General features: G+C 40.9%; 1 protein-coding gene across 1 annotated transcript; it reads right to left on the bottom strand.

The window, feature by feature from the left end:
* Positions 1-4,710: 4,710 nt before the first annotated feature.
* LOC106004871 lies at positions 4,711-26,878 on the bottom strand. Its single transcript, XM_045089730.1, is given in 9 exon segments — positions 4,711-6,428; positions 6,431-6,660; positions 6,750-8,029; positions 8,032-8,727; positions 8,729-9,178; positions 9,180-10,929; positions 17,822-17,946; positions 25,334-25,436; positions 26,628-26,878. Coding segments are annotated over 9 exon segments (6,603 nt in total).
* Between the last annotated feature and the right edge of the window lie 238 nt (positions 26,879-27,116).

The following is a 27,116-nucleotide window of genomic DNA, read 5'->3' as shown; positions in this document are numbered from 1 at the left end:
GGTATTCTTTTTTTTAATATTTTATTTTTTTAAAGATTTTTATTTTTTTATTTGACAGAGAGAGATCACAAGCCTAGAGAGGCAGGCAGAGAGAGAGGAGGAAGCAGGCTCCCTGCAGAGCAGAGAGACTGATGCGGGACTCGATCCCAGAACCCTGAAATCATGACCCGAGCCGAAGGCAGAGGCCCAACACACTGAGCCACCCAGGCGCCCCTTATTTAGGTTTTCTTAATTTTTCTAAAATAAAGTTTCATAATTTTTCTACATAGAGATCTTGCCTATTAAGATATATGTAGATTCTCTTACAAATGTTATATTTTCAAAATTTCATCTTCTGAGTGTTACTGGTAGATATTTGTATATTAATTTTTATAATTTTTGAATTAAAAAATCTTGCTAATTTTTTATCAAGCCTAATCATGTTTCTGTAGATTAATTCAGATTTTCTTTATATACAATCGTATAATCCACAATGACAGTTTTATTTCATTTCCAATTCTCATGTATTCCACTGTTTTTGTTTTTTGTTTTTTGTTTTTTAATTTACTATTTACTTCTCCCTCTGCCTAGCACATGCAATACAATGTTCCAGGGGACATGGTGGGCATCCTCTTGATCCTGTCGTAAAGGGCAGGCCTTTGACATTTCAACAACTTTGAAGTTTTAGTGTTGTTCTAAATGATAGCGTATATATGTCCTTTATCTGATAAAGGAAATTTCCTTCCTTCCCCCTCTAGTTTCTGAGAATTGTTAACATGGTGGTTAATCTTATCAAAGTTTTGTCAACACCTATTAATTTTTTCTTTTTTAACCTATTTTTGTGGCAAAATACTTTGAGTTATTTTCTAATATCATTCTAATGACTTTTTTGATGGTGAACTAATGCTCGTCTGGGATAACACACACTTTTTCAGGGGCGCTTGGGTGGCTCAATGGGTTGAGGCCTCTGCCTTCGACTCAGGTCTTAATCCCAGGCTCCTGGAATCAAGCCCTGAGTCAGGCTCTCTGCTCAGCGGGGAGCCTGCTTCCTCCTCTCTCTGCCTGCCTCTCTGCCTACTTGCGATCTCTGTCAAATAAATGAATAAAACCTTTAAAAAAAAAACACACTTTTTCATAATAATATCCTTTCTACATATTACTGTATTGTTGGCTTATGAATTATACAACTATGTTAGAAAGTGATGTTGGACTCTAATTTTCCCTATTTTTAACTTCTTTTTTTTTAATATCAAGGTATTACTACCTTCATAAAATGAATTTGAATGCATTATTTATTATTTCTTTTCTCCGGAAAGATTCACGTAAGATTGGAATCATTTATTCTGTGAATGTTTATTAAAACTTGTTAGTGAGGCCATATGGTCCTGGAGTTTTCTTTGTGGGAAAATGTTAAACCAGTGATTCTTTTTCTTGAATGGTAGTAGGAATATTCAGATTTACGTTTTTTCTACAAATTTGAAAAATACGAATTTTTACTACTAACCTTGTCTTACCAATTTTACATTCACCCCACCCTGATATTGGCTATTTTTTCTTTTCCTTTTCTTTTTTTTTTTCCTTGACTTACTCTCACTTCAGGGTTGTCAATTTCAGTACCAACCTTTGGCTTTGTTGTTACTCTATATTCTGTATGTTAATTTTTCACTTATTTCATCAGTTTCTGCTGTTGCTGGTTTTATTTCCTGCTCTGCAGGTTCTTTTGTCATTTGGGGCTTATTCTAGTATTATTTTACTAATGTCTCACATTGGATACTTAGTTCCTTAATTTCAGTCTTTCTTGTTTAAAAAAAAAAAAATAGGCACTTAAGGCCATGACTTTTCCTGTATTACTTTAATCCCCTTTAACAATTTTTAAGCTTTCTTATACTGGATCATATTTGCATCATTATTCAGTTGTGATATTCTACCTTCTAATTTCCATCATAATTTCTTTTGTTAATTAGAAGCATATTTTTAAATTGCCAATTTAACTTTAATGCCTTCATAATATATTTAGCTCAGTTCCATTGTGGTAAGAGAATGTGTTCTATGTGATTTAAATCCTTACAAAAATTTTGAGACTCTCTATTATTTTTATTTAATGCAACCAATGTTTACTTTTGCCTACATTTTTAAACCATCTTTTCTGCCCTTAATTGCTTCTTGCAGTTGGAGAGCTTTTATTTGGAACCACCTCCTTTCTACCTATAGCATGCCCTTTAGAATTTTTATCAGGAAGTGTGGGAGTGCTAACAACACTGATTCCAGCTCTTTCATGCCTGGGGCATCCATGCCCCTCTGGGCTACGTGTTCTACTCCCAGAGGAGGTTAATGTAGCCCCTGGCCAGAATGCGGAAGGCTTGTTCTGACCATCGCTAAAGCGGTGCACAGAAGGCTCCACTTGAGATAACTACCCCGTGACCTCCCCACCTTGCCCATCACTCTATAAATCTGGAGATTACAGTCTGGACTCCGCAGAGAAGACGTATGTAGGATAGTCGTGCATCAGTTAGACTGCAAGCCCGCCTCCTGGCCGGCTCCTCCCATCAGTAATTTAGCCCGATTACAACTGCATGGAGGGTATGGGGTAGCGGCCTGCTTTGTTTTTCTGCCTCAAGTGCCTTCTCAGTCTGCAAGATGTGATACCAACCCTCCTCCATCTTCTAACAGGAAGTGCTGCCTGTGAGTGCTCTGGTATCTTTCATTGTGTCAGCTCCTTGAAAGATACATTGTTTAGGTATAGAATTCCAGGTTGAGTGTTAATTTCTGTCAGCCTCTTAAAGTTACAATTTAATTGACTTCTGACTTTAATTGTACTCAGAAGAGATCAGAGACAGCATTATTTGGAAGGCATTGTGTCCTAGTTTGTTTCTTTACCCTCCTTGGTTTTAATATCTTGTCTTTCTGAAGTTTCATGATACTGTTTCTATCTGTGGTTAACCTCCATGTCTTTTATGCACTTCCCCCTCATTCTCCTATTCATTTCATCGGTCATGCCTCATTTTTCCTTTATATCTGCCAGTTCATAAATCTCTTTTATTTTGTGTCCAAACTGCTGCTAAACATCTCCATTACTGCCTTCATTTGAGTTAGTGTGCATTTATTTTTAGAACATTTATTTAGTTGCTTTTTAAATCCGCAGTGTCATTTTTTTATAATTTTCTGTTCCCTGCAGATATTTTCAAGTCAATTATGTTCACTACATATAATGAGGTAAACACTGTCACTTTATACCATTAGATATAGTAAATATAGTTTTAGAATATATGCTTATTATTCCAATATGTAACAGCATATGATTCTCATGTTTTTCTATTTTTTTGTTGGCACCCATTGAAAGACCCTCGATCCACACCCAAGAAGCAGACACCAAGCCTCCACTGCATGCAAGTTGCAAGAGGTTTATTGGTTACACAGGCGCCTGCGGACGCATCAGCCTTCCGGAAACTGAGCACGCCGGGCTAGGTTGGGGAGCAGATTATATAGGGTGGGGTTGGGGTGGTGGGAAGCGAGCTTACAGAAGCAGATGCATGGTTACAGGGGTCTGATTGGTAAATTTGAAATCATGCATTGTTGGGTTCAAGGCACGGACACAGCTGGTTGCTCTGGCAGCTCTCTCAACATAGCCTTGACAGCCTTGACTTATTATCACTCCGGAAGGTCCCTGTTCCTCATTTGTCTTCCTTCTTGACAGACTGGGTGATCACAGGTATCCTGTTTGCACAGGATATGTGCTTGCCGTTATCTAGTTATGGAGGTAACAAGTTACTTAATTTCGCCTTCAGCAAGGAGAAAGAGAAAGGGGGTCTTTCATTCCCCCCTTTTTCTTTATCATAGATAGAATCTTATATCCATTCATGTTGTTCATGAAACAAGTCAGTTTGAGATCCGGTCTGTTTAATTAGTTGATATTGCTGTGTCAGTACCATTGTCTGGATTACTGACAAGCGATCCTTCATAAACTGTACGAGTTTATTCAGGATACAGGGGCCGATGGAGAGGATTAGTAGAAGTATAATAAGGGGCCCTAAGATGGTGGATAGTAAGGTGGTGAGCCAAGGTGATCGATTAAACCAATTTTCAAACCAGCCCTGGTGGGATTCAAAATCCTTTTTTCTTTGGGCTAGTCTTTCTCTGAGTTTATCCATGGTTTCCCTAACAACCCCTGTATGGTCAGCATAAAAACAACATGTTTCCTTGAGGGCTGTGCATAATCCCCCCTCTCTCAAGAACAATAGGTCCAGCCCTCTCCTGTTTTGTAGGACCACCTTGGAGAGGGAGGTTAGGGATTTTTCTAAGGCAGTGATTGATTTTTCTATAGCCTCTAAATCAGCAGTCATGGCGGCTTGTAAATGCATAAGCTGATCGCTTTGGAGTAAGGTGGAGGTTCCTGTTCCGATGCCTGCCGCTATTCCCCCAACTCCTAATAATATGGCTAATGTCAAGGTAAGGGGTTCCCTTCGATATCTAGGTTTATTTTCATAGAAGTGGAGGATGGTCTCTGATCTGTGGTAGGTGATTCTAGGCCTTAGTTGGACCAACACGCAGTAATCTGCGGTGGCCTTCGGGAGTTGGGCAGAGATACAGGGAGTTAAACCAGTGTTACATGCCCAATAGGTCCCATTGGGGGCTTCTAAATAGTAGTTACCAGGGGAGATGAGGGTTGTTATATTACATAGTGTCTCATGGGAGGATGGTATCTTGCCTAAACATAGTCCCTGGCCCGATACTTTAGGGAGGGTTAACTTGTGACTGGGAGGAGAAGAACAGGTTCTGGGGGGAGCCTGTTTTGCCTGGGATGCCAGGGGGAAGGGTTCCCTCATGGCTGTCAGACGGAGTGGCCGGGGGTGTTGTGCGAGGGTCTCTCAGGTGAGGGTTAGGGGCTCTTTGGTCTGGTAAAACTGGATTAGGACCTATCCCCGAGGTTCGGGGGTTTTCAATGTTAAGTTTAATTTTAAGGGTAAGGCCTTTATCTTTCCCGTTGAGATACCATCTAAAGCCCCAAGTTTTTCCTTGCACCCAGGAGGGAGTGCTGCTTGGGTTCTGATCCCTAAAGGTAATTTTTAATGGTAACAAGAGGGCATTTTTATAGTTGGTCCATCCTCTGGAGAAATAGCAAGTATTTTCATTGGACTTAGTATAATTCCTGCGGATGGTAATTGAGTCCCATGAAGAGGAGGGGTGCCAATAAGCATCTCCAGTGGTCTCACATCCCCATTTGGCACAAAAGTATTCTTGGTATCCCCCGCATCTATATGCCATATCGCGAGTCCTACCATCTTTAGGACAGACATAAAAATCTGACTGAGCTAGCCTACATCTAGCTATAGGTGATTTACAACCGGGTTCTTGGACCCCCGTGGGGTCTCCAGTATAGGAGTGTAATGAGTGAGGATCAGCGGTGGGGATATCCCATTCGTTTAGCCCAGCTGCCAACTGGCAGAAGTCAGGGGTGAGAGTGGGCCACCATGTACCCAGGGTGTGTTGACCCGATGTGGACCAGATGACCTTCCCCGTTTGAGAGAGAACCTGCCAGGTTAATTGCTTGGTAAGATGTGGACTGGAGCCTTTTATAGGGGAAAGGAGATAGGACAAACAAAAGAGTAAAATTAATGGCAAACAAGTCTTATCTTTAGTGGGTCTGATGGTCCATTCCGAGTTCTGAGGATGTTCGGTCTGCCCGTCTGGGTGTGCCGCTTTTACATGGGATGCATGGATCCAGGCTGCGATCCCGTCAACTTTTAGCGCTGTGGGCGTTGTTAGGAGCACCGTATGAGGTCCTTTCCAGCGGGGTTCAAGGTTTGTGGCTCAATGCCTGCGGACCCAGACAGTATCGCCGATTTTGTAAGGATGAGGCTTCGACGGGATGTTAAGTTCTTCCTGATAGGCAGCTGCTAGAGGCTTCCACACTTCTTGTTGGACCAGCTGCAAGGCTTGCAGGTGGGCTTATATAGAGGGGGAAGGGGAATGGGTAGAGATATCTGTCTCAAAGAATGTGACAACTGGAGGGGGAGCACCATAGAGGATTTCGAAAGGTGTTAGACCATGAGGGCCAGGAGTGTTTCTGGCTCTATAGAGTGCTAGAGGCAGGAGCTGGACCCAATCTTTAGAGCCAGTTTCAAGCAATAATTTAGATAGAGCCTCCTTGATAGTTCTATTCATTCTTTCTACCTGTCCTGAACTTTGGGGTCTGTAAGCACAATGTAATTTCCAATCGATCCCCAAAAGCTTGGCCACCGACTGACTTACCTGGGAGACAAAAGCAGGCCCATTGTCTGACCCTAATACCTTGGGCATTCCATATCTCAGGAAAATTTCTTCCAGTAATTTCTTGGCAACTATGTTGGCTGTCTCCTTCTTGGTGGGAAAGGCCTCTGCCCATCCTGAAAAAGTATCTAAAAAAACTAAGAGATAATTATATCCATACATGCCGGGTTTAATCTCGGTAAGTCAATTTCCCAGTGCGTACCAGGGTGGTGACTGCGTACTCGGACTCCAGGTCAGATACTAGTTCTTCCAGGATTGACTTGAGCACATGCTCTGCAATTTGCGGCAGCTTGCCGAAGGAGGAAATTTCGTTTGGGGAAATAGTTTTCTAAATTGGCTCTGTCCATTAAAGATTTCATCTTATTTGCACTTAGATGAGTCAGCCGATGGAGGTGATCTATTAGTTCCTTTGCTCTATTAGTTCCTTTGCCATTTTAACGGGTATTATGGCTTTTCCTTGATATTCCCATCGGTTTTGGACCGGGTTGTAATTGGCTCCTAACCTCTGTATGATGTCCAAATCTGTTTTCTCATAACTCCAAATGGGGGTCTCACTGTTCTCCTCTGTCCCAGTGAGGATAGTCACAGTCAATAGTTGGGGTCCTAGAGCTGCTCGTCGGGCTGTTTCATCGGCCAAGCGATTTCCTTTGGCCTCTGGGCTATCTCCTTTTTGATGGCCTGGGCAATGCATGATGCTTAACTTCTTGGGAAGAAATAAGGCCTTCAGCAGGGCCAATATTTCAGTTTTTTTTTTGATTTCTTTTCCATCAGAGGTTAATAGTCCCCTCCTTCTATACATTTCCCCATGAATATGGGCTGTGACAAAGGCGTATCTACTATCGGTGTAAACATTAAGTTTCTTACCTTCTGCCAGCTGGAGAGCCTGAGTTAAGGCGATTAGCTCAGCCCGTTGGGCTGAAGTGCCTCCTGGTAACGCGCTTGCCCATACAATCCGAGAATCGGTTGTGATGGCGGCTCCTGCCCTCCGCTCTCCGTTCTGCAGGTAGCTACTACCATCCGTGTACCAAGTCAGGTCTACATCCCTCATGGGCTGGTCAGTCAAGTCAGGCCTTGTCCCATGTATTTCTGTAAGGATCTGGTGACAGTCATGTAAAGGGGTCTCTCCAGGGGTGGGTAAGAGAGTTGCGGGGTTGAGAGTCACCACAGGTCCGAACTGGATCCTGTCTGTGTCCAGGAGGAGGGACTGATAATGAGTAAGGCGAGCGTTAGATAGCCAATGGTCTGGAGGTTGACGAATTAAGGATTCCACTGTGTGGGGAGCCAGGATTGTGACAGGCTGTCCCAAAGTTAGTTTGGTTGCATCCTTAATTAGGACCGCTATGGCTGCTATCATTTTCAGGCATGGTGGCCATCCTGCTGCCACGGGGTCTAATTTCTTAGAGAGGTAGGTGATAGGGTGTCTCCAAGGCCCTAGTCTTTGAGTTAGGACCCCCTTAGCAAACCCTTGTTTTTCATCGACGAACAGGTCAAAGGGTTTAGTTATGTCCGGCAGGCCTAACGCTGGGGATTTGAGGAGCGCCTGTTTAATATGATCAAATGCCTGCTGTTGTTGTTCGGTCCAGATGAAAGGGACATCCTGTTTGGTTAAGGGGTACAGGGGAGCCGCTATTTCTGCGAACCTGGGGATCCATAGTCTGCAGAAGCCCGCCGTCCCTAGGAATTCCCGCAATTGCCTGGGGGTTTGGGGCGTTGGAATGCTGGATATAGTCTTTTTCCTTGCGGCCGTTAGCCACCGCTGGCCGTTAGCCACCGCTGGCCATTATATAATTCATAACCCAAGTAGGTGACCTTAGTCTGGCAAATTTGGGCCTTCTTTGCGGATGCCCTGTATCCCATTCGGCCAAGGGTTTGTAGGAGGTCCCCAGTACCTGTTCGACAGTCCTTTTCATTTGTTGTGGCCAATAAGATGTCATTGACATATTGGAGTAAGATCAGGGAGAGATGACTCACCCGGAAATCAGCCAGGTCCTGGTGAAGGGCCTCATCGAATAATGTAGGGCTGTTCTTAAATCCTTGCGGCAGCCTTGTCCAAGTTAGCTGGCCTGAAATTCCCAACTCTGGGTCCTTCCATTCAAAAGCAAAAATGGGTTGACTCTGAGGACTTAATTTTAAGCAAAAGAAAGCGTCTTTTAGGTCTAGAACAGTATACCAGGAGTGGGTTGGAGGCAGGGTGCTAAGTAGGTTGTAGGGGTTAGGCACAGTAGGGTGGATGTCTTCTATTCGTTTATTGACCTCCCTCAGGTCCTGGACTGGCTGATAGTCATCTGTTCCAGGTTTCTTGACAGGGAGTAGAGGGGTATTCCAGGGAGATCGACATGGGGCCAAAATGCCTTGGTTTAGTAGCCGCCATATGTGTGGTCTGATGCCTTGGCGGGCCTCATTAGACATAGGGTATTGTCTAACATTGACAGGGATGGCTGTTGCCTTTAATTGTATGTGAATGGGAGGTTGCTGGGTGGCTTAACCCTATTCCTCCAGTTTCTGCCCAGGCATTTGGGTAGGATGAGAGCCAGAATTTTATGTCCCCTTTAGGTTGGGGGGCTCCCTCATGCAGTCTATATTCCTCTTCTAGTTGCAAAGTAAGTATATGTAGAGGAGTCCCGTTGGGGCCTGTCACTGTGGGTCCCTTTGATTCGAAATGGATCTGGGCTTTTAGTTTAGTCAATAGATCTCTCCCCAGGAGTGGGTAGGGACAGTCAGGCACGTGGAGGAACAAATGAGAAACTTTACCAGACGCCAAATGTACCTTCCTTTCCTTGGTCCAGTGATATTGTTTTCCTCTGGTGGCCCCTTGAACCCATGCCGTCCGGTCACTTAATTGTCGTGGGGTTTTGGTTAAGACAGAATGTTGTGCCCCGGTATCTACCAGAAAGGTGACTGGTTGCCCCCCAACAGTTAGAGTTATCCTGGGCTTGGGGGGGGGGCTCCTGGCCCTGACATCCCTAGTCCTTATCTAGGGCCATTAATCTTGTGGCCTGTGTGGTATCTTCCTTGGGGTTACGGGGTCTTTTGGGGCAGCTTTTGACCCAATACCCTCTCTCTTTGCAATAGGCACATTGGTCTCGGTCTACCCGAGGCTTTCTTTTGTCTCCTTCCCTTCCTGGCTTTACTGCATCTAATCCTTGATTGCCTTGCAGTACGGCGGCCAAGATTTTACTAAGTTCTTTATTTCGCTTACGCTCTCATTTGTCTTCTTTTTCTTCTGCCTCTTTCCTTAATCTATCTTCCTTTTCCTCCTGGGTTTCTCTTTTACTATAAATTTTTTCTGCTTCTTTTAATAAATCTTGCAACGAGAAATCTTATAAATTCTCCAACCGCTGTAACTTATGTCTAATATCTGGTGCTGACTGCCAAATGAAGGCCATGGACACATTTCCTCTCTGTTCATGACTATCGGGATCGAAGGGGGTATACCTACGATAAGCCTCTTTGAGTCTTTCTAAGAAGGCGGTGGGAGATTCTTCTGAGCCTTGAGTGACCTGTCTCACCTGGGCCAAATTGGTGGGGCGGCGCCCCGCATTATGGAGGCCTGCTATGAGTAACTGGTGATAAAGATTTAGGTGGGTCCTACCTTCAGCCCTGTTGAAATCCCAGTCGGGGCGGGTCAGGGGAAAAGCTGCATCTATCACGTTTGGAAGCTGGGTTGGTCTTCCATTGTCTCCTGGAACATTTTTTCTGGCTTCTAGGTAAACTTTTTGTCTCTCCTCTGTAATGAGAAGAGTTTGCAAGAGCTGTTGGCAATCATCCCAAGTGGGTTGATGCGTGATTAGGATGGACTCTATCAGAGCGGTTAAAGCTATGGGGTCCTGTGAGAAGGAGGGGTTATGGGACTTCCATTTGTATAAGTCTGAGGCTGAAAAGGGCCAGTATTGGAGTTGATTGCCGGCCCCCCCGCCTTGGCGCAAGGGAAGGAGCTTGGAAGATCCCTCCTTTATAGCTTCCTTATGACCCCTAAGTCTACCAGCTATTGGGGATTGTGAGGGGTGGCATTCTTCTGGCGGATTATCTGGTTCCTCCTCAGAATCTGAGGAAGTTGGGGCCTGTGCCGGCGGAGGAGGATGCTGATAGGGAGGGGGGTCCTCAGTTAGGAGGTCTATTAAGGGGGAGTCATCAGGAGGAAGAACCCTCTTTGGCTTAGGACGCCGGGAAGAGACAGAATCACCAATAACTGGATATAGGTTGGAAGAGACAGGGGGTTTGGGAGGATGGGCAGGACATAGGGGAACAGGGGGTTTAAGAGGTTCGGCGGGACATAGGGGAACAGGGGGTTTGGGAGGTTCGGCGGGACATAGGGGAACAGGGGGAGCAGAGGGTGTTGGGAGGGGGATGGGGTCTGGAATGGGCTTAGGCTTAGGATGATTGAAAGGAGAGACCCAGGGAGGGGGGTCATTAATAAGACTTTCCCAAACTACTATGTAAGGGACTTGGTCCGGGTGGCCCTGGGGTCCTTGGCTGAAGATCCGCTCCTTGACCTGTAATATAACAGTGATATTAAAGGTCCCATCTCTGGGCCATCCAACATTAAAGGTGGGCCATTCAGAAGTACAGAGGGTTTGCCATTTTCTTTTCTTGATTTCCACTGACAGATTGTTAGCTCGAATCTGAACGTCTCTCCAGTGACCTAAAGTGAGGCTCAAGGGGGTGGTAATGGTTTGCCCTATCCTACAATTTTGGGAGGAAAAGAGGATTATTTATAGGCAGGTATGACTTTAATATGATGGTTTAGATATATATAGATATAGATGTGTATATATATATATATATATATATATATATTCCTTCCTAGAACAAAATGACAAGGGGAGGGGGTGCTTTCAGGTGCTGTCCTGCTCGCGTCCCTCGCGGGAACTTAGGAGCATCTTTGCTAAGGTCTATCCATATAAACCCCGGACCAGGCTACTCCGTGGAGTAGATGACCGTTATGCCATATGACGCTCTGCGAGACTCAGGGTGCAGCCCACTCAGACTCCGTAGCCAAAGGCGGAGGAGCCACACAAACATTCAGTCAGACATTCCTCAGATTCAAACGGGGCAGACAATTTCCTTAAATGGAATGCTATGAAAAAAACCTGTTGACATCAGAGACAAAGACCTGTGGACATAAGAGACAAAACTGATGGTCAGGAGGAACGCGAGATCCTCTTTTGACCGAGGGGTGGCCCAAGACAATGGCCTTATTCAGAAACCCCAAGGCGTCCCTTGGAGTAAATTGAAACCCCCGAGGCGTCCCTCGGTTGCAGCAGGAGAGAAGTCCGAGTTCGTCAACTCCTTCTCAGCCTGCGCAAATACAGAATAGAAAGATAGGAAGCAGGCTTACAAAGAACAAAGAGACAGATACACAGATAACAGGGACACAGATGCTGGCCAGCTTACCTCCCGGTGGGGAATGGCCGGGGTCTTGGGTGGGATGTCAAGAGATCTCGGTGGGACCTCCAAATGAAAGACCCTCGATCCGCACCCAAGAAGCAGACACCAAGCCTCCACTGCATGCAAGTTGGAAGAGGTTTATTGGTTACACAGGCGACTGCGGACGCATCAGCCTTCCGGAGACTGAGCACGCCGGGCTAGGTTGGGGAGCAGATTATATAGGGTGGGGTTGGGGTGGTGGGAAGCGAGCTTACAGAAGCAGATGCATGGTTACAGGGGTCTGATTGGTAAATTTGAAATCATGCATTGTTGGGTTCAAGGCACGGACACAGCTGGTTGCTCTGGCAGCTCTCTCAACATAGCCTTGACAGCCTTGACATATTATCACTCTGGAAGGTCCCTGTTCCTCATTTGTCTTCCTTCTTGACAGACTGTGTGATCACAGGCATCCTGTTTGCACAGGATACATGCATCCTGTTTGCACAGAATCTAGTTATGGAGGTAACAAGTTACTTAATTTCGCCTTCAGCAAGGAGAAAGAGAAAGGGGGTCTTTCACCATGTGTAAGGAATCTAGGGTGTATTAACAAGTAATTGAATTCCTGGGCCTTAAGTTATATCAGTGTTCTGCTTTATGGGTGAATTAGGAGAAATGGACTATGGGCTGGTAAACATTCTTGAAAACTCAGTTAAGACAACAAAGGTATTTCTCATTCATTCAGCCTTCCGTTAAGTCATAAGGGAACCTTGAGTGTATCAAGGGACTTTTCAGATGTGATTAGTTAAGGATCTCCATCGGGGAAGATTATCCTGGATTGGTTGGGTGTGGCCAGTAAAATCACAGGGCTTCTTACCAGAAAAAGAAGGAGCCCTGTGAGTCAGAGTCAAAAAGAGACTTGAAGTTCCTATGGTGGTGGTTTCAGAGATAGAATGACCATTAGCCATGAAGTCCAGGCAACCTCTAGAAGCACAAGGAGAAGGTAAGGAAATGAATTCTCCCATAGAGCCTCCAGAAGGAATGTAGCTCTGCTAACGCCTTGGTTTTAGCTTTGGAAAACCATTTCAAACTTTTGAGCTTGCAAATTATGAAATAATAAATTTGTGTTTTATGTCACTTAAATTTGTAGTAATTTGTTACAGGTGCAAAAAGGAAACTCACTGTGTTAGTGTTTTGACACACTAATAATGTGTATCTCTGGCAGATAGAATAGAATTAATTTTGTTTAGTCAATTTGTATTTTTTTTTAAAGATTTTATTTATTTGACAGACAAAGATCACAAGCAGGCAGAGAGGCAGGCAGAGAGAGAGGGGGAAGCAGGCTCCCCGCCGAATAGGAAGCCCAATGTGAGGCTTCATCCCAGGACCCTGGGATCATGACTTGAGCTGAAGGCAGAGGCTTTAACCCACTGAGCCACCCGGTGTTCTCATCAATTTGTATTTAATATTATTATTGAGATAGTTGGGTTTAAAAAAAAAAGACTGCCACTCCAAGATCTAATCTTCTTAGTCCCCTTATTTCTCCTTGCATGTCCATTAAGCAGATTTATTATTTTATTTCTTCTATTAGCTTTTTAGTCATATATACTGTATTATTCTTTCAGAGGTTACCCGAGATGTTAGAAGATGCATCTATGAGTTCCTGCATTAAAACCTAAGGCAGTGCTTTACAGCTTGTTGCACATTCGAGGACACTAAGAAATTTAACTCCATGGCCCCTTACTTCACCTTTGGTGCAGTTCTCCCCCACACAGTTTCTTTCTGCATAATTTATAAATCCCACAAGTTACTCTTGTTATTACTATTATTATTGTTGGTATTTTGTTGTTGTTGTTGTTGTTTGTTTGTTTTTTTTAATTTTTTATTTTTTATAAACATATATTTTTATCCCCAGGGGTACAGGTCTGTGAATCACCAGGTTTACACACTTCACAGCACTCACCAAATCACATACCCTCCCCAATGTCCATAATCCCACCCCCTTCTCCCAAACCCCCTCCCCCCGGCAACCCTCAGTTTGTTTTGTGAGATTAAGAGTCACTTATGGTTTGTCTCCCTCCCAATCCCATCTTGTTTCATTTATTCTTCTTCTACCCACTTAAGCCTCCATGTTGCATCACCACTTCCTCATATCAGGGAGATCATATGATAGTTGTCTTTCTCTGCTTGACTTATTTCGCTAAGCATGATACGCTCTAGTTCCATCCATGTTGTTGCAAATGGCAAGATTTCATTTCTTTTGATGGCTGCATAGTATTCCATTGTGTATATACACCACATCTTCTTGATCCATTCATCTGTTGATGGACATCTAGGTTCTTTCCATAGTTTGGCTATTGTGGACATTGCTGCTATAAACATTTGGGTGCATGTGCCCCTTTGGATCACTACATTTGTATCTTTAGGGTAAATACCCAATAGTGCAATTGCTGGGTCATAGGGCAGTTCTATTTTCAACATTTTGAGGAACCTCCATGCTGTTTTCCAGAGTGGCTGCACCAGCTTGCATTCCCACCATATTTTAAATAGTACTTATATTTACTTATATTTTTTACTTTCTGGCACTCTTCACTCTTAGAGTACTCTGCTTCTAGCTGACATCATTTTCCTTCAGTCTAAAGACTTTCCTATGTTGTTTCCCATGGTGCACATTTGCTGGCAAAGAATCTCTTAGTTTGAAAATTCCTCTACTTTCCCTCTGGGAGGCAAAACAAAAGCAGGAAGTAATTTACTAACTTCAGAAAAACAAGAAGTTGTTAAGCAACTAAATAAATCCTTGTCCAGCACACGGGTCACCTGTGAACGTTATAGAGTTAAGATATTAAAACTCAACGTTGAGTTTTTAAATTTGTGTATTTGATTAATCCTGCTGGGGAAAGCCTACTAGGCCTAAATATTTGTTTTCTGTACTCGAGAGGAGGATAATATTATAGCCAAATCCTTATTTTTAATTTTAGAGAGTCAATAAATAATATTCAAAACTGGAAAATTAGAATAATATATGGGCATAAATTTGAAAGTCTTAAGAGAGAAGAAAAACAGTGAGGATACTTGAATATTGCTGCCTCTTGCAGAGAGGGATTTAGGTGGAAGTTGAGAGGGGAAACTGCTATTTTTCAATATAAGCCCATTGGACTATTTGAATTTTTAAAATTCATGTGCTATTTGATAAAAACAAAATAAAGTAGAAGGTAAGTTCCCTTCTGAAGACTAACTTTTGGGTAATATGTAAAACTTCTGATAAGAGGTAGACTGAACAGATGAGGAATATGATAAAAAAAACTACTAGAGTGAAAATAGGCAATATCATCAGAAAGGAAGACATGGCAGTGTCCATTCAGTGTTCTGGAAACGGGCTTTTTTTTTTTTTTAATTATTAGTTTCAAAGGTAGAATTTAGTGATTTATCAGTTGTATGTGACACTCAGTGCTCATTCCATCAAGTGTGCTCCTTAATGCCCAGCACCCAGTTACCCCCTTGCCCTCCCACACCCTCCCACATCCCCTCCAGCAACCCTGTTTGTTTCCTAGAGTTCAATGTCTATTATGGTTTGCCTCCCTCTCAATTTTCATCTTATTTTATTTTTCCTTCCCTCCCCCTTCATCTGTTTTGTTTTGTTTCTTAAACTCCACATATGAGTGAGATCATATCTGTCTTTCTCTGAATGACTTGTTTTACCTAATACTCTCTAGCTTCATCTACCCTTGTTGTTGCTAATGGCAAGATTTCATTCTTTTTGATGGCTGAGTGATATTCCATTATATGTAATATCTCTTTTTTTGTATTCGTCTGTCAGTGGACATCTGGGATCTTTCCATATTTTGGGTATTGTGGACATTACTGCTTTTAACATTGGGGTGCATTTGAATCACTGTATTTGTCTCCTTTGGCTAAATACCTACTAGTGCATTTGCTAGGTTGTAGCGTAGCTTTATTTTTAAACATTTTAGAGTTAAGGTCTTATTCCCCAGTTTGCATCTTAATAGGGTCTTATTTCATAGGCATATAGACAGGGGTAAGAGGCAAACGTAAGGAGTGTGCAATCCCTGTTTTGAGAGTGTGCCCCTAAACTGGGGAAGTCACGATAGTGAGAAACCCAAGACAAAGAAACCTGAGGGAAGGCTTCTTATTATGTATGAAACAAATAATGGCAGACAAGTAGATACAAGGATAAAGCATCAGGAACTGCTCAAATGAACAAGAGAAGTTGGTTTGGATTTTATAAGAAAGTGTAATCGTGAATTAATACAGGGCCCTCACGCAGAAGGGACACTAATGCAGTATAATTGACAGATGTGATGAGGAAATGGATTCATGGATGAGGAAAGAAAAATTAATGTATCTTTTAAGCTTTTGGCACTGATGGTACCCTGACTCACTATGCAGACAAAATGTCAAAACTGAACCTCATCGCATGACACAAATTGTGGCAAGGTCACAATTGACCCAACTGTGGACTCTGCTGGTCTCCTTAGACTTACCCATAAACACTGTTAAACAATAAAATGACATCATGTGCAAAAATTCTTTTTTTTTTTTTAAGATTTTATTTATTTATTTGACAGAGAGAGATCACAAGTAGGCAGAGAGGCAGGCAGAGAGAGAGAGGAGGAAGCAGACTCCCTGCTGAGCAGAGAGCCCGATGCGGGACTCGATCCCAGGACCCCGAGATCATGACCTGAGCCAAAGGCAGCGGCTTAACCCACTGAGCCACCCAGGTGCCCTGCGCAAAAATTCTTGAGGGACCATAAAGGGCACTACATATAAATATTACAACCAAGTATAAGTACAAAGAAAGATATTTTGTTAGCCAGGTCTTTGACTAGATATGCACTTTAGACTTGATTTTAGCAATAAGATAGGTTGCTATGTGGCACTGTGGGAAAATCCATCACATATTTTGAGGAACAATTCTCTGAACCTCAGTTCCTCATCTGTACAAATAATGATAAATGACTTAAGAGTCTTAAGGGCTTTAGAAACACCTATATTTGTAAAAAAAAAAATACACTAATATAAAATGTTAATATGGGAAATTAAATATGGGATGTATGGAAACTTTCCTCTGAAAATGCAAAGCTGTTCCAAAAACATAAATTTTATTTTAAAAAGGTACCTATATGACATTCAAATAAAATGTTTGTCAACAGAATAATTAAATTATTGCTAAAATACCTAATGGAGTGCATGGTACATAGAATAAGCTCAATAAATGTTGTTTCCTTTTCTTTCATCCTTGAGCTCTCGGGAAATTGATCTGCCACTTCCACATTAATCTCTGTGCTTATTCAGCCTTCCTTCTTATTCTTGTCTATTTTTTACCATTTGATTCACATTAATTCAGCCCAGCACACATCTTTTTTGAGTTCCTCATTTTGGACAACCTTCAGAGAGTGATTTTTGTAGCAGGGAAGCCAGATCACTTTTCAAGTCTCACTTTTCTATTTGTTAAAGTCTTTTACTAAAACACCCAGAAAAACCCAATTTTCCTCCACTTCCTTGAACCTTTACCCTTCTGGTTCACTAAGGTACTGAGAAACAATAAGTTATTAAAAACTCAGATCCTGAATGCTTCCTTGAGGCTAAAACTTGGGCATGCAAACAAAAGAACCCCCTATTCCAAACAGAAGGGCAACATTTTCCAATGTCAAGAATCTGTATTCCCGGGGCACCTGGGTGGCTCAGTGGGTTAAGCCACTGCCTTCGGCTCAGGTCATGATCGCAGGGTCCTGGGATCGAGCCCTGCATCGGGCTTTCTGCTCAGCCGGGAGCCTGCTTCCTTCTCTCTCTCTCTGCCTGCCTCTCTGCCTGCTTCTGATCTCTCTCTGTCAAATAAATAAATAAAATCTTAAAAAAAAAAAAAAAAGAATCTGTATTCCCTAAATGATATCCAGGGTATGCAGGAACATTTGTTGGTCTGGAATGTTTTAAGAGGGCCCCAAGTTCGTAGAAGGGACTTCTTTCATTTAGGGGTTCGTTATCAGGCTCACTGTCCTCTGCCTGTGAGATGCCTGATAGCAGCTCTGTACCCTCTGATTCCAGTAACTTGTCTTCAGTACTTAAGGAATTCTCATGAGACCTTCTTCATCCATCCCATTTTCAATGTTGCTTTCCTTACTTGAACTTCTTTTCCTCTTAAACTGCAACATTCAATTCCTTTATATCTACTTATTGTTTTGTTTTTTCTTACCATATACTTCTTTCTGATGCCTGAGAATCATCTTGGGGTGATGCAGCACCTGGGCTGGGGTTTACTTCGCAGACTCTACTCTTGGCCTGAATGGGACCTGTCTTCAGCTCCGTGTCCTCCAAAGCCTATAGAAGTATAAGTTCCCCAGGAGTTTTTCTTGTTAACAAGAGTTTTCAAAGTTCACTTGCATAATTGAGAGAAATTCAAAGTTCACAATATTAGCCATTTAGAAATTTGGTGCTATGAAAAAGATGTGTTGAGCGATACTCATTCTTATTTTCTATCCAACTATAATCATCTCTTGTTTTCTTTATTTTTTTTAAAGATTTATTTATTTATTTATTTGACAGACAGAGATCACAAGTAGGCAGAGAGGCAGGCAGAGAGAGAGTGAGAGAAGGAAGCAGGCTCCCTGCTGAGCAGAGAGCCTGATGTGGGACTCGATCCCAGGACCCTGAGATCATGACCTGAGCCGAAGGCAGCGGCTTAACCCACTGAGCCACCCAGGTCCCCTCATCTCTTGTTTTCAACCCCCAAGTTTCCTTAGGAATCAAATTACTTAAGTTCAGTTTGAGGCCAGAGTTTTTTCTAAGTCGTGGACAAATGGATATATGTGTTTTTGAGTTGTAAGGAGTACAATACATCACATTTTCCTAAACTTTCTCACTTTAAGAGCTATGGGGGAAATGTTTTTAAAAAGGTTTAAAAAAAAAAAGCTTTAACTTGGCGTGCATCTAAATGTTCATTAGGGAAGCAGAGTTAGGGAATTTCTAAGTGAAAGCTGTTGACTGCTTTTAAAAATAATTAAATTCAGAATAAAATGTTTGATCAAAAGCTCTTAGCCTGCTTTAGGAAAGGAAAATTTAGAAAGAGCTATGTGAGGAAAGTACATGAAAGAGATCATGGAACATAACTATTGCTTCTTGTATTTACCGGCACTTCCAATATAGCATTCAAGACACTCCTTATAATTTTTAATTTTTAATTTTGGGAACTTTTCATTTATTGCATTATTTAGTGGCTCTTGCATTTGGGAAAATGTTCATTTATAGTAAATAAGATACCATATTTTAATACATTTCTGAAATGCCTGACATACTATATTCTAAAACTGTATGTATTAATATGTTTTTATGTATGTATATAATATTCTGCTACATGTACCTAAATTACTATATGTAAATATATACATATACATGTAAATGTTTAACTCTATAAATATTCAGTTTCTAAAACATGATTAATTAGAAAACTTAATATTGTTCATGTAAGAAAACTGTAGTTATAAGGAAATATTAAGTAAAATTTCCAATGTAGCTCTTCTAATAAAATATGTAGCGTAAGTTTAAACACAGACTTCCTAAGGTGGGTGCTGAGGATGTTTGTAGGTATTCATTCCAGTCCTTACCCTCACTCCCCCAACCCCAACATCAAAAACTAAGAGACAAATGCTGAAATTTTAAATGCCTTTAAACATGTATGTAGCTACCTTTTACTCTAGGCAATGAAAGATGTTAAGAATGTGTCTTGATTTTTATCACTTGGAACTAATTGGAATTAAAATGAAAAATGGATTAATTGCACAATTCACAGGAGAGAATACAAAGTGGGAGAGAAGGAGACTAGAGGTTTTACAGATTTTGGATAAATTACTGACTACTGGTATTCTCTCCTCTTAAACATATCTATGTATCTCTTCTTGGCTCTCTTTCTTTGGAGAGCCCTGATTCACTCGGTTCTTAAGCCGCAATAGACATCTGATACACATGTTTTCTAGGATCTCTTATCATTTCTTTCATAATCACAAGCATAATTCACAGGAGAGGATATAGCTGAAAACTCTTCTACCATTTAGAATTTTGTTTTGGAAAACAGCTGACCTATTCTTCTTTATCATCTTCTATATATATGATAAAAATGTGTCAAGTTCATATTATCTTCCACAGTGTCAGAATGAAGTCATAGGGAGCTTTTCATATACCTTATTTTCATTTATCCTTCTAATACTCTGGTGAAATAGTCAAGTATAGTTATTCCTCCTTGAGATAGAGAAAGATCATGTGACCTGCTCAAAGGGACCCAGATAGACAGGAAGATATATTGTATGCTATGAGGGAAAAAAACAAATTTTCTTTTTTTTTTCAATTTAGGGGACTTGAGTTTCTAGTTCTGTCTTTATAATGTCGTGTTTGTTCTTATATAAGTGATTTTATTGCTGGGAATTCTCGATTTACTTATTCTAGGGGGGAAAGTACCTACATAAACTCATGGTGTTATAAGAATCAAATGACAGAACAGCTTTCTGTAAAATAACTTACAAATTCCAAAATAATTGCACACAGTGGACTAGACTGGAAGCCTGATTTTTAATCTAGTATGTTTTAATGGTTCATTTTTTTATTATGTTCAGTTAGCCAACATATAGTATATCATTAGTTTCTGATGTAGTGTTCAGTGAGTCATTAGTTGTGTTTAACACCTAGTGCTCATCATGACATGTGCTCTTCTTAATATCCTGTCCATTCTGTAACCTCAGTTTGTTTCCTGGAGTCCAGAGACTCTGAGAGGCATTAATGGTTAATTTTTAAAAAATATTTATTTTAGAGAAAGAGAGAATACACATGGGGAGGGGAGGGAGAGAGCGCACGAGAGAATCTCAAGCAGACTCCACACTGAGTGCAGAGCCCAATATGGGTCTCAGTCTCATAACCCTGAGATCATGACCTGAGCTGAAACCTGAAGTTGGACACTCAACCAGCTGAGCTATCTAGGTGGCTTCTTCATGATTAATTTAATGGTTAACTTAGATCCTCCCATTACTTCAAATATTTGGTTGGAACTATAATCAAAATGTCAAAGTAAGAATAATAGTCTAAGCATTGTGTTATTTTGATCTACTAGAACTGTACAACAGGAAAACCAAGAAGAAAACACTAAAGACTAAGCAGCACCATGAAAAATGACTAGTGACTTCAGAAATCTCCTCACCAATAAAGAGCTCTTTTGAGTGTGAGCCATGATTACTCAGCAAAGGAGGAAGAGATGAGACCTAGTGTTTTTTTTAGTGCTTTATGTATGTCACGTAGCCTGCAAATGCATTACATGCATCGCCTCATTTCATATTTATGGTAACCTCCTGAAGTGATACACTATCCCATTTCATCATAAAGACACTGAAACACAAAGATGGTAAACAGGGGACTCTTTAGGTTACAAATCAGGCAGTCAGGATTGTTGTTTGTGCCTAATCATAACTCAAAAAACAGAATAACCAAAAGTTTTACCAGGTTCCCCTGATATTATTCAATATATTCCTTTGTTTGCAAAATAGTTTAATTGTCAGTAAGCACAGTTCTGTGGGCTTTTGCCAAACAAATATCCTTGTACATTTTAAGGGCAACCGGCTCCAAAGTGATATAAGGAGTGGAAATTTTAGTACAGTTGGTAAGATAACCTCATGATGATTTGTAGCATCAGCTCTGTGATTCCAAAAATAGAGCTCACTGAAGCTACACAGCCTTTGGCTGACACAGCAGAGAGTAAAATCCATTCCAGCCTGAGGCTTCTAGCTGGACTTTCTATTTGTTAGAGTTGCTTATGAATCTCCCTCCATGTTCCCCTTACAAGAGGGGGTCACCATTGCCCCCCTTTCAGCACAGACATTGCCTTTGATTTAAAATGACTGTAGACTGCTAGGGCAAAAGAAGGTATCTGGGGAAGCAAAACCAAAATCTCTCCTGGAGGGAAATATCCTGTAGAAGTGACATTTTAGACCTCTGCAACTCAGTAGGATGATCTCTGTTGACTGCATTTTCTGTCTGAAAGAGTTTGCTATAATGCAAGCAATGGATTTGTTTAGCTGTTTTTTTTTTTTTTTTTTCCAAAAGTGCTTATCTTTGAGTTTGGGTTCTAAAGAAATAATTGAAAAGGCAAGTGAATGCACCAGACTTCAGCTGTGTCAAATTGATTTGCAGAGGAAATAAACTGATGTATTTAACTGTAGACATCACATTTCAGGAGGGTGGTAAGGGGACCAGTTTCTGTCTCTCTCCCTTCTGGGCCTTCTCCTTGAACATGGGTTCAAGTGCTGATTAGAAATAGCAAAAGATATTAATGTTTCATACCCAATTACCTCACTGGTGTTTTATAGCTGAAAATAGCAGTGAATCATTCCGGGTTTCAAGGAAGTAAATATCTGTCCAGTGGGAGGGGTATCTGGTTTGAGTTCTAACCATTGAGTGGGCAGTGTTTCCCCAACAATTGCAAAGGCACTTCCAGTCTCAGTTTATTAGACACAAATCAGATTAAAAGACTTCCACAAAATTTCCTCAGCAACATGCAGTCTTTGGAAAAGGACACAAGATGGGGTAATACAATTTCTATACAAGAATCTATTTTTAAGTTTTCAAATGCTTCAAAAGTTGATCCATCTCTAGGGAATGGGGATGGGATACAGACTAAAACCCTTGGTGCCACTCTCATTACACAGTCTAACCAAATGGGATTTCAAAAGTAACTTTCCAGAGTATCATTATAAGGACATTTATGTCTGACCAGATGGATCAAGATGTCAGGTTCTCATGGCCTTTGCATTAATTCAAACAAAAGTAGGCCCTTCTCTAAGATTAATGTTCAGCTTCTCTATTAATACATTGATATTTGGACTAGGACTTGATTGAAATAAAGTTATGTCTCCTTTACAATGTTGCATAAAATGGCTGGTCAAAATGGAAAATCTCATTTGAAAGAATTTTGTGCTTTATTAAATAAAAGCAACATATTAGTAACCATTGCAAAGAAAGAATACTCTGCCTTAGTAATTGATCTTAGTCATTGATCTATTGGCCTGGTGAATTCTTCTGATAGTCTATTTTGCACAAGGAAGAAGTTCTTCTTATTATTAAGGAATTTATAATCTAAGGGTATTTACCCTGACCACTGGAAGAACTATCATAGAACAGAATCTCAGATGTTTCTCTTTAACCACAATCAAAATCTGGAGTTAAATGATGTCACATACTCAATAAAGTGTCGTTTACTCAATAAAATCAGGTGTATATACATATATATATAATCAGGTGTATATACATATATATATGTAGATTATTGTTTAGTGATTTCATGGCAAGTGGCCTCCTTTAAGCTATGATTAAGCAAAAGCAATGAAATGCATAATCATATAGCAACATTTTAGCAGAATCATGTAGGAAACATCAAGAGATCGGGCAAGTTGAGTTGGAAATTGCATTTGGAGAAGAAAGGGAAAGAGCCACTGTAAGCCTGGCTAGGCAGCAAAGCTAGCTAGGGTTGACTTGTGTTTATGCAATTAAATTAGGATGGTATCCTGAAATCTGACATTTGCAGAATCGTTTGTGTTTTGAAGGAGAGAGAACTTGCTGAGTATGGAGTAAAAATGTTAGGTTCAAAGACTACATATACCCTCTTCGTTTAAAAAAAAAAAAAAGAAGGTATTCTAATATGAGCAAAAACTAGTTAAGTAAATCCCTTTTATCTGTGTTCACAGAAGATATGGATAAACAGTCATAATACTCTTTCCTCTGAATCTTTTTCAGAGTCCTGGCACCATTTACCTGATATTCTCTGGGAGGGTCAAGAAAGAGTTCACTGAAGGGACATTTAAATTCCATTATGAAGGAACTTTGTTAGCTGAGCACTGGGAGTGGCCAGCATATATTCCAAGCATTTCAAATAACTGATCTTATTTTTGTGGTTCTCAAGGTGAAAGGATATTCTAAGTATGAGATGCTTGGGAGACTTGTTTTATTTAAATTCCAGTTTTATTAATTAGAGCATAGAGTTTCTTAAATATGTATTCATACTGATGTTTTGCTAACATGATTCGTAAAAGGAAAGAAAGAACTAACGAGCCCAAGTACATAGTAGCAATGAAATGTTAGTTGTGACACTTTCCCAAATTAATTGCTTCATAAAGATTCATTTTATGGAATATGTATCCTAATGAGAATTCTCAGGACACTTTTTAAAATTAAGGTTGGTAGTAGTTTCTATTTCTAGTGGAGTTTTAAAAATTCACAACTTATATGGTTTTTGACAACTATTCTAAATTAAATTTTCTGAGAAAAGTTTTAAAGACCTATTTTCGCTTAAAAATCTTAAATTTAAAGATAGATTCCTAGAACCAGGAAGACCTTCAAGAGACCATTTAACTTATAGTCTTCTTAATTGTTCCTCTTTTTCTTCTTCAAATTTATCTTTAAAGCCTTGCATCTGTTTTTGGCTACTGGATTGATAATCACTATTTTAATGAACACCAAAAAATAATTTATAGTATAAAAAAATCTGTATTAGATTAAAGATTGCAGGCATATTAACTTAAATGTCAACATTGAAGTGTAATGTCACTATAACTTAATTGGTAGATTGGATTAAGAAAAAAACCAAATAGACCAACAGATAAGCAACAACAACAAATGATAGCAGTGATTGTGAGTAAATGTTTAAAGGACCCTGGAGGTAACCTGACCAAGATTCCTATTTTAGCCCAGACTCTTACCTACCTCTGTGACACGTGACAACTGACTTACTCCCTGCAAAAAACCCCAACATAGTAGCACCCATCTCAAAGTGGTATTTTAAGAACTCAATAATTAGCAAAATACCCAGCACAAAGGTCTTAATAAAAGATCACACGAAGGGGCGCCTGGGTGGCTCAGTGGGTTAAGCCGCTGCCTTCAGCTCAGGGTCCTGCGATCGAGTCCCGCATCAGGCTCTCTGCTCAGCAGGGAGCCTGCTTCCCTCTCTCTCTCTGCCTGCCTCTCTGTCTACTGTGATCTCTCTCTGTCAAATGAATAAATAAAATCTATAAAAAAAAATCACACGAATATCTTAATAAGATCCTCATACACAAAAATCCTCAGCTACAATCATTTTGTGGACAGTTCAACTTACACACTCAATACCATATGAAGAAATCCCTCAGGTATTCAGAAAATTCCCCTTCAGCATTTCAGGTTATTTCCTAGCCATCTTTGCATCTGTTTAACTTCCTTCACAAAGTTGGCTTTCCTGTTTCTTAGCTTCCTGACTCACAGGAAAAAGAGGAGCAATCTCTTTGCTTCCTATGGCAAGGTTTACCTCCTTGCTCTCCACCATTTCTTTTCCTTTCTTTCTTTTTTTTTTTTTTTAAACTAAGTTACAAAGTTTTACTTTATTATTTAGTTGTGCAAACAGGGTAAATATTTAAGAGGGTTGATGGTGAGAGAATGTTGATTACCTAGTATGTATAAAAGACAAATGAGTGGGACATTAAACAGTGCACTGAGTTATGAATACCCTTCCCCACCCACAAATTCTCCCCTGACATGAATGAGCTCATCCACTGATTGGCAGATGGGCTGCATTTGCTGACTTCCTGGCCAGCTGCCCTAAAAGGGTTCACTTTCTACCACACCAGCAAAGACTGTCAGGACACACAGTTCACACTCTTGGGCTGGAAACCCACCTCTGGGGTCAAGGTAAACAGACACTAACACAGATGGGCCGGCCTGGCCCTAGTCCCTCTGGCGGTATCCACACGGAGCACTGCAGCATTTGTACAAGGCGGTCATCCGCTCTTCTGCTGAGCAGGTCCAAACTGCATGAAGACGTTCACATTTAGAACTTGACTACAGTAGAGTCAACATCTCTCAGGCAGCTACTCCACCAAGCACATCATCCACTTCTTCCAGCTTTGGATACTTCTGATTTGTTACCTCGGGGGTGATGTAATGTTTCTATCTTAATGTTTCCTTTCGCTGGCATTCAGCTGTGTGATTTCAATAGCTGTGTGCCCTTACAAATAACCTGTCTATGCCTTACAAATAACCAAATCTCCTGGTATTTTGTTTCTGAACAGTAATAAAGACGTTTTTCAGAAACACACCATGGCAGAGACTGACTATCTCTTAACCAACAGTTTGTTCTTCTCAAGCAGGCAGGTAGATATTGCCCAGCCTCTCCTGCTGTATTTGTGGCCATATGGCCATGTTTTAGCCAACGCAAAGTAAGTGACAGCGATGTATGTCATGTACAGGCCTGGACCAGAAAGACCTCCTCTATTCTAAGTGCTTTTACCCATTTACCCCTTAATGTTGATGAGCACATTAAAATTGGCAGCCAAGAAGGAGGAACTGCAAAATAGAAGGTGCCTGGACCTCTAAATTACTTCTGAGAAGGGAGGCACCTACTCATTTGGAATTTGGATTTTATGAGAGTGAGCAAGAAACTTCTATTATGTCTGAGCTATTGTACGTTTTGGGGTTTGTCGATCACAGTAGCTGGAATCCCCTTAAATAATACTTAAACCGACAGTTTACATGATCAATATGTATTATTTAAGAATAAGAATGCATTGCCATTGAGGAGCCATTTTATTCATTTTTAATTGATTGCTGCTTTATTAATTTCCGGAGCTAAGTTTTGGATGTTGATAATGAATTCCCTGGGGAGAACAAGGTGGACAGAGAAATTAAGGAGCAGAAAATAGCATGAGCAATGAATGGAGAATTCAATTGCTCTACGTTAAAAAAATCACACCATGTGGGAGAGAAGAATGATGGAAGATAAAGTTGCAATGTGAGTTTGTGGCAGGATCATGAGAAATATTTTCTATTAGGCCAAAAATTAGTAATATATCAATTAGAGTCAAGGAAAATGGCTCAGTTGTGTCAAGTACTTTCTGCCTGCCTCTGTAACCACACTGCTCACGTTATATCATAATGTTGTCCATCTGTTAAAAGATACTTTCTGAGGCTTAGATCTAAGATGTCAGTGGTTCTAAATTGACCACAGAATGAATCCAGAATCTGTGTAAGTTGTACTGGTTCCTGTTTCGCCCTGCTGCACAGCCATTAGCCTAGAACTGAACTTCTCAACTTCCTCAGTGTTATTGACATTTGGGGTTGTATAATTATTTGTTGCAGGGGCTTGTCCCTGCACGGTATGGGATGTTTGGCAGCATCTGTGGCCTCTATCCACTAGATGCCAGTAGTACTCTCCCCACTGCCCAACCTGTGATAATAAATTGTCTCCAGACATTGTTACATGTCCTCTGGGAGACCAAATCACACTCAGTTGAGAAAACTGTCGTAGGTGTCTCATCACCATGAATTAGTGGAAACTTTTTTCTTTTCTTTTCTCTTTTCGTGTGTGTGTGTGTGTGTGTGTGTGTGTGTGTGTGTTTTGTTGCTTGGATCTCCTGTTTTCTTCCTCCTTTGTTAACCTCTTCATTTTAATTGATTACATTCTCCTGTAGCTTCCTGAAAAAGAATGCATG

The sequence above is a fragment of the Mustela putorius genome, unplaced genomic scaffold, assembly GCF_011764305.1.
Source record: "Mustela putorius furo isolate JIRA1106 unplaced genomic scaffold, ASM1176430v1.1 tig00003845_pilon_pilon_pilon, whole genome shotgun sequence".
Taxonomy (NCBI): Eukaryota; Metazoa; Chordata; class Mammalia; order Carnivora; family Mustelidae; genus Mustela; species Mustela putorius.
This window is presented reverse-complemented; position numbering and strand designations above follow the sequence as displayed.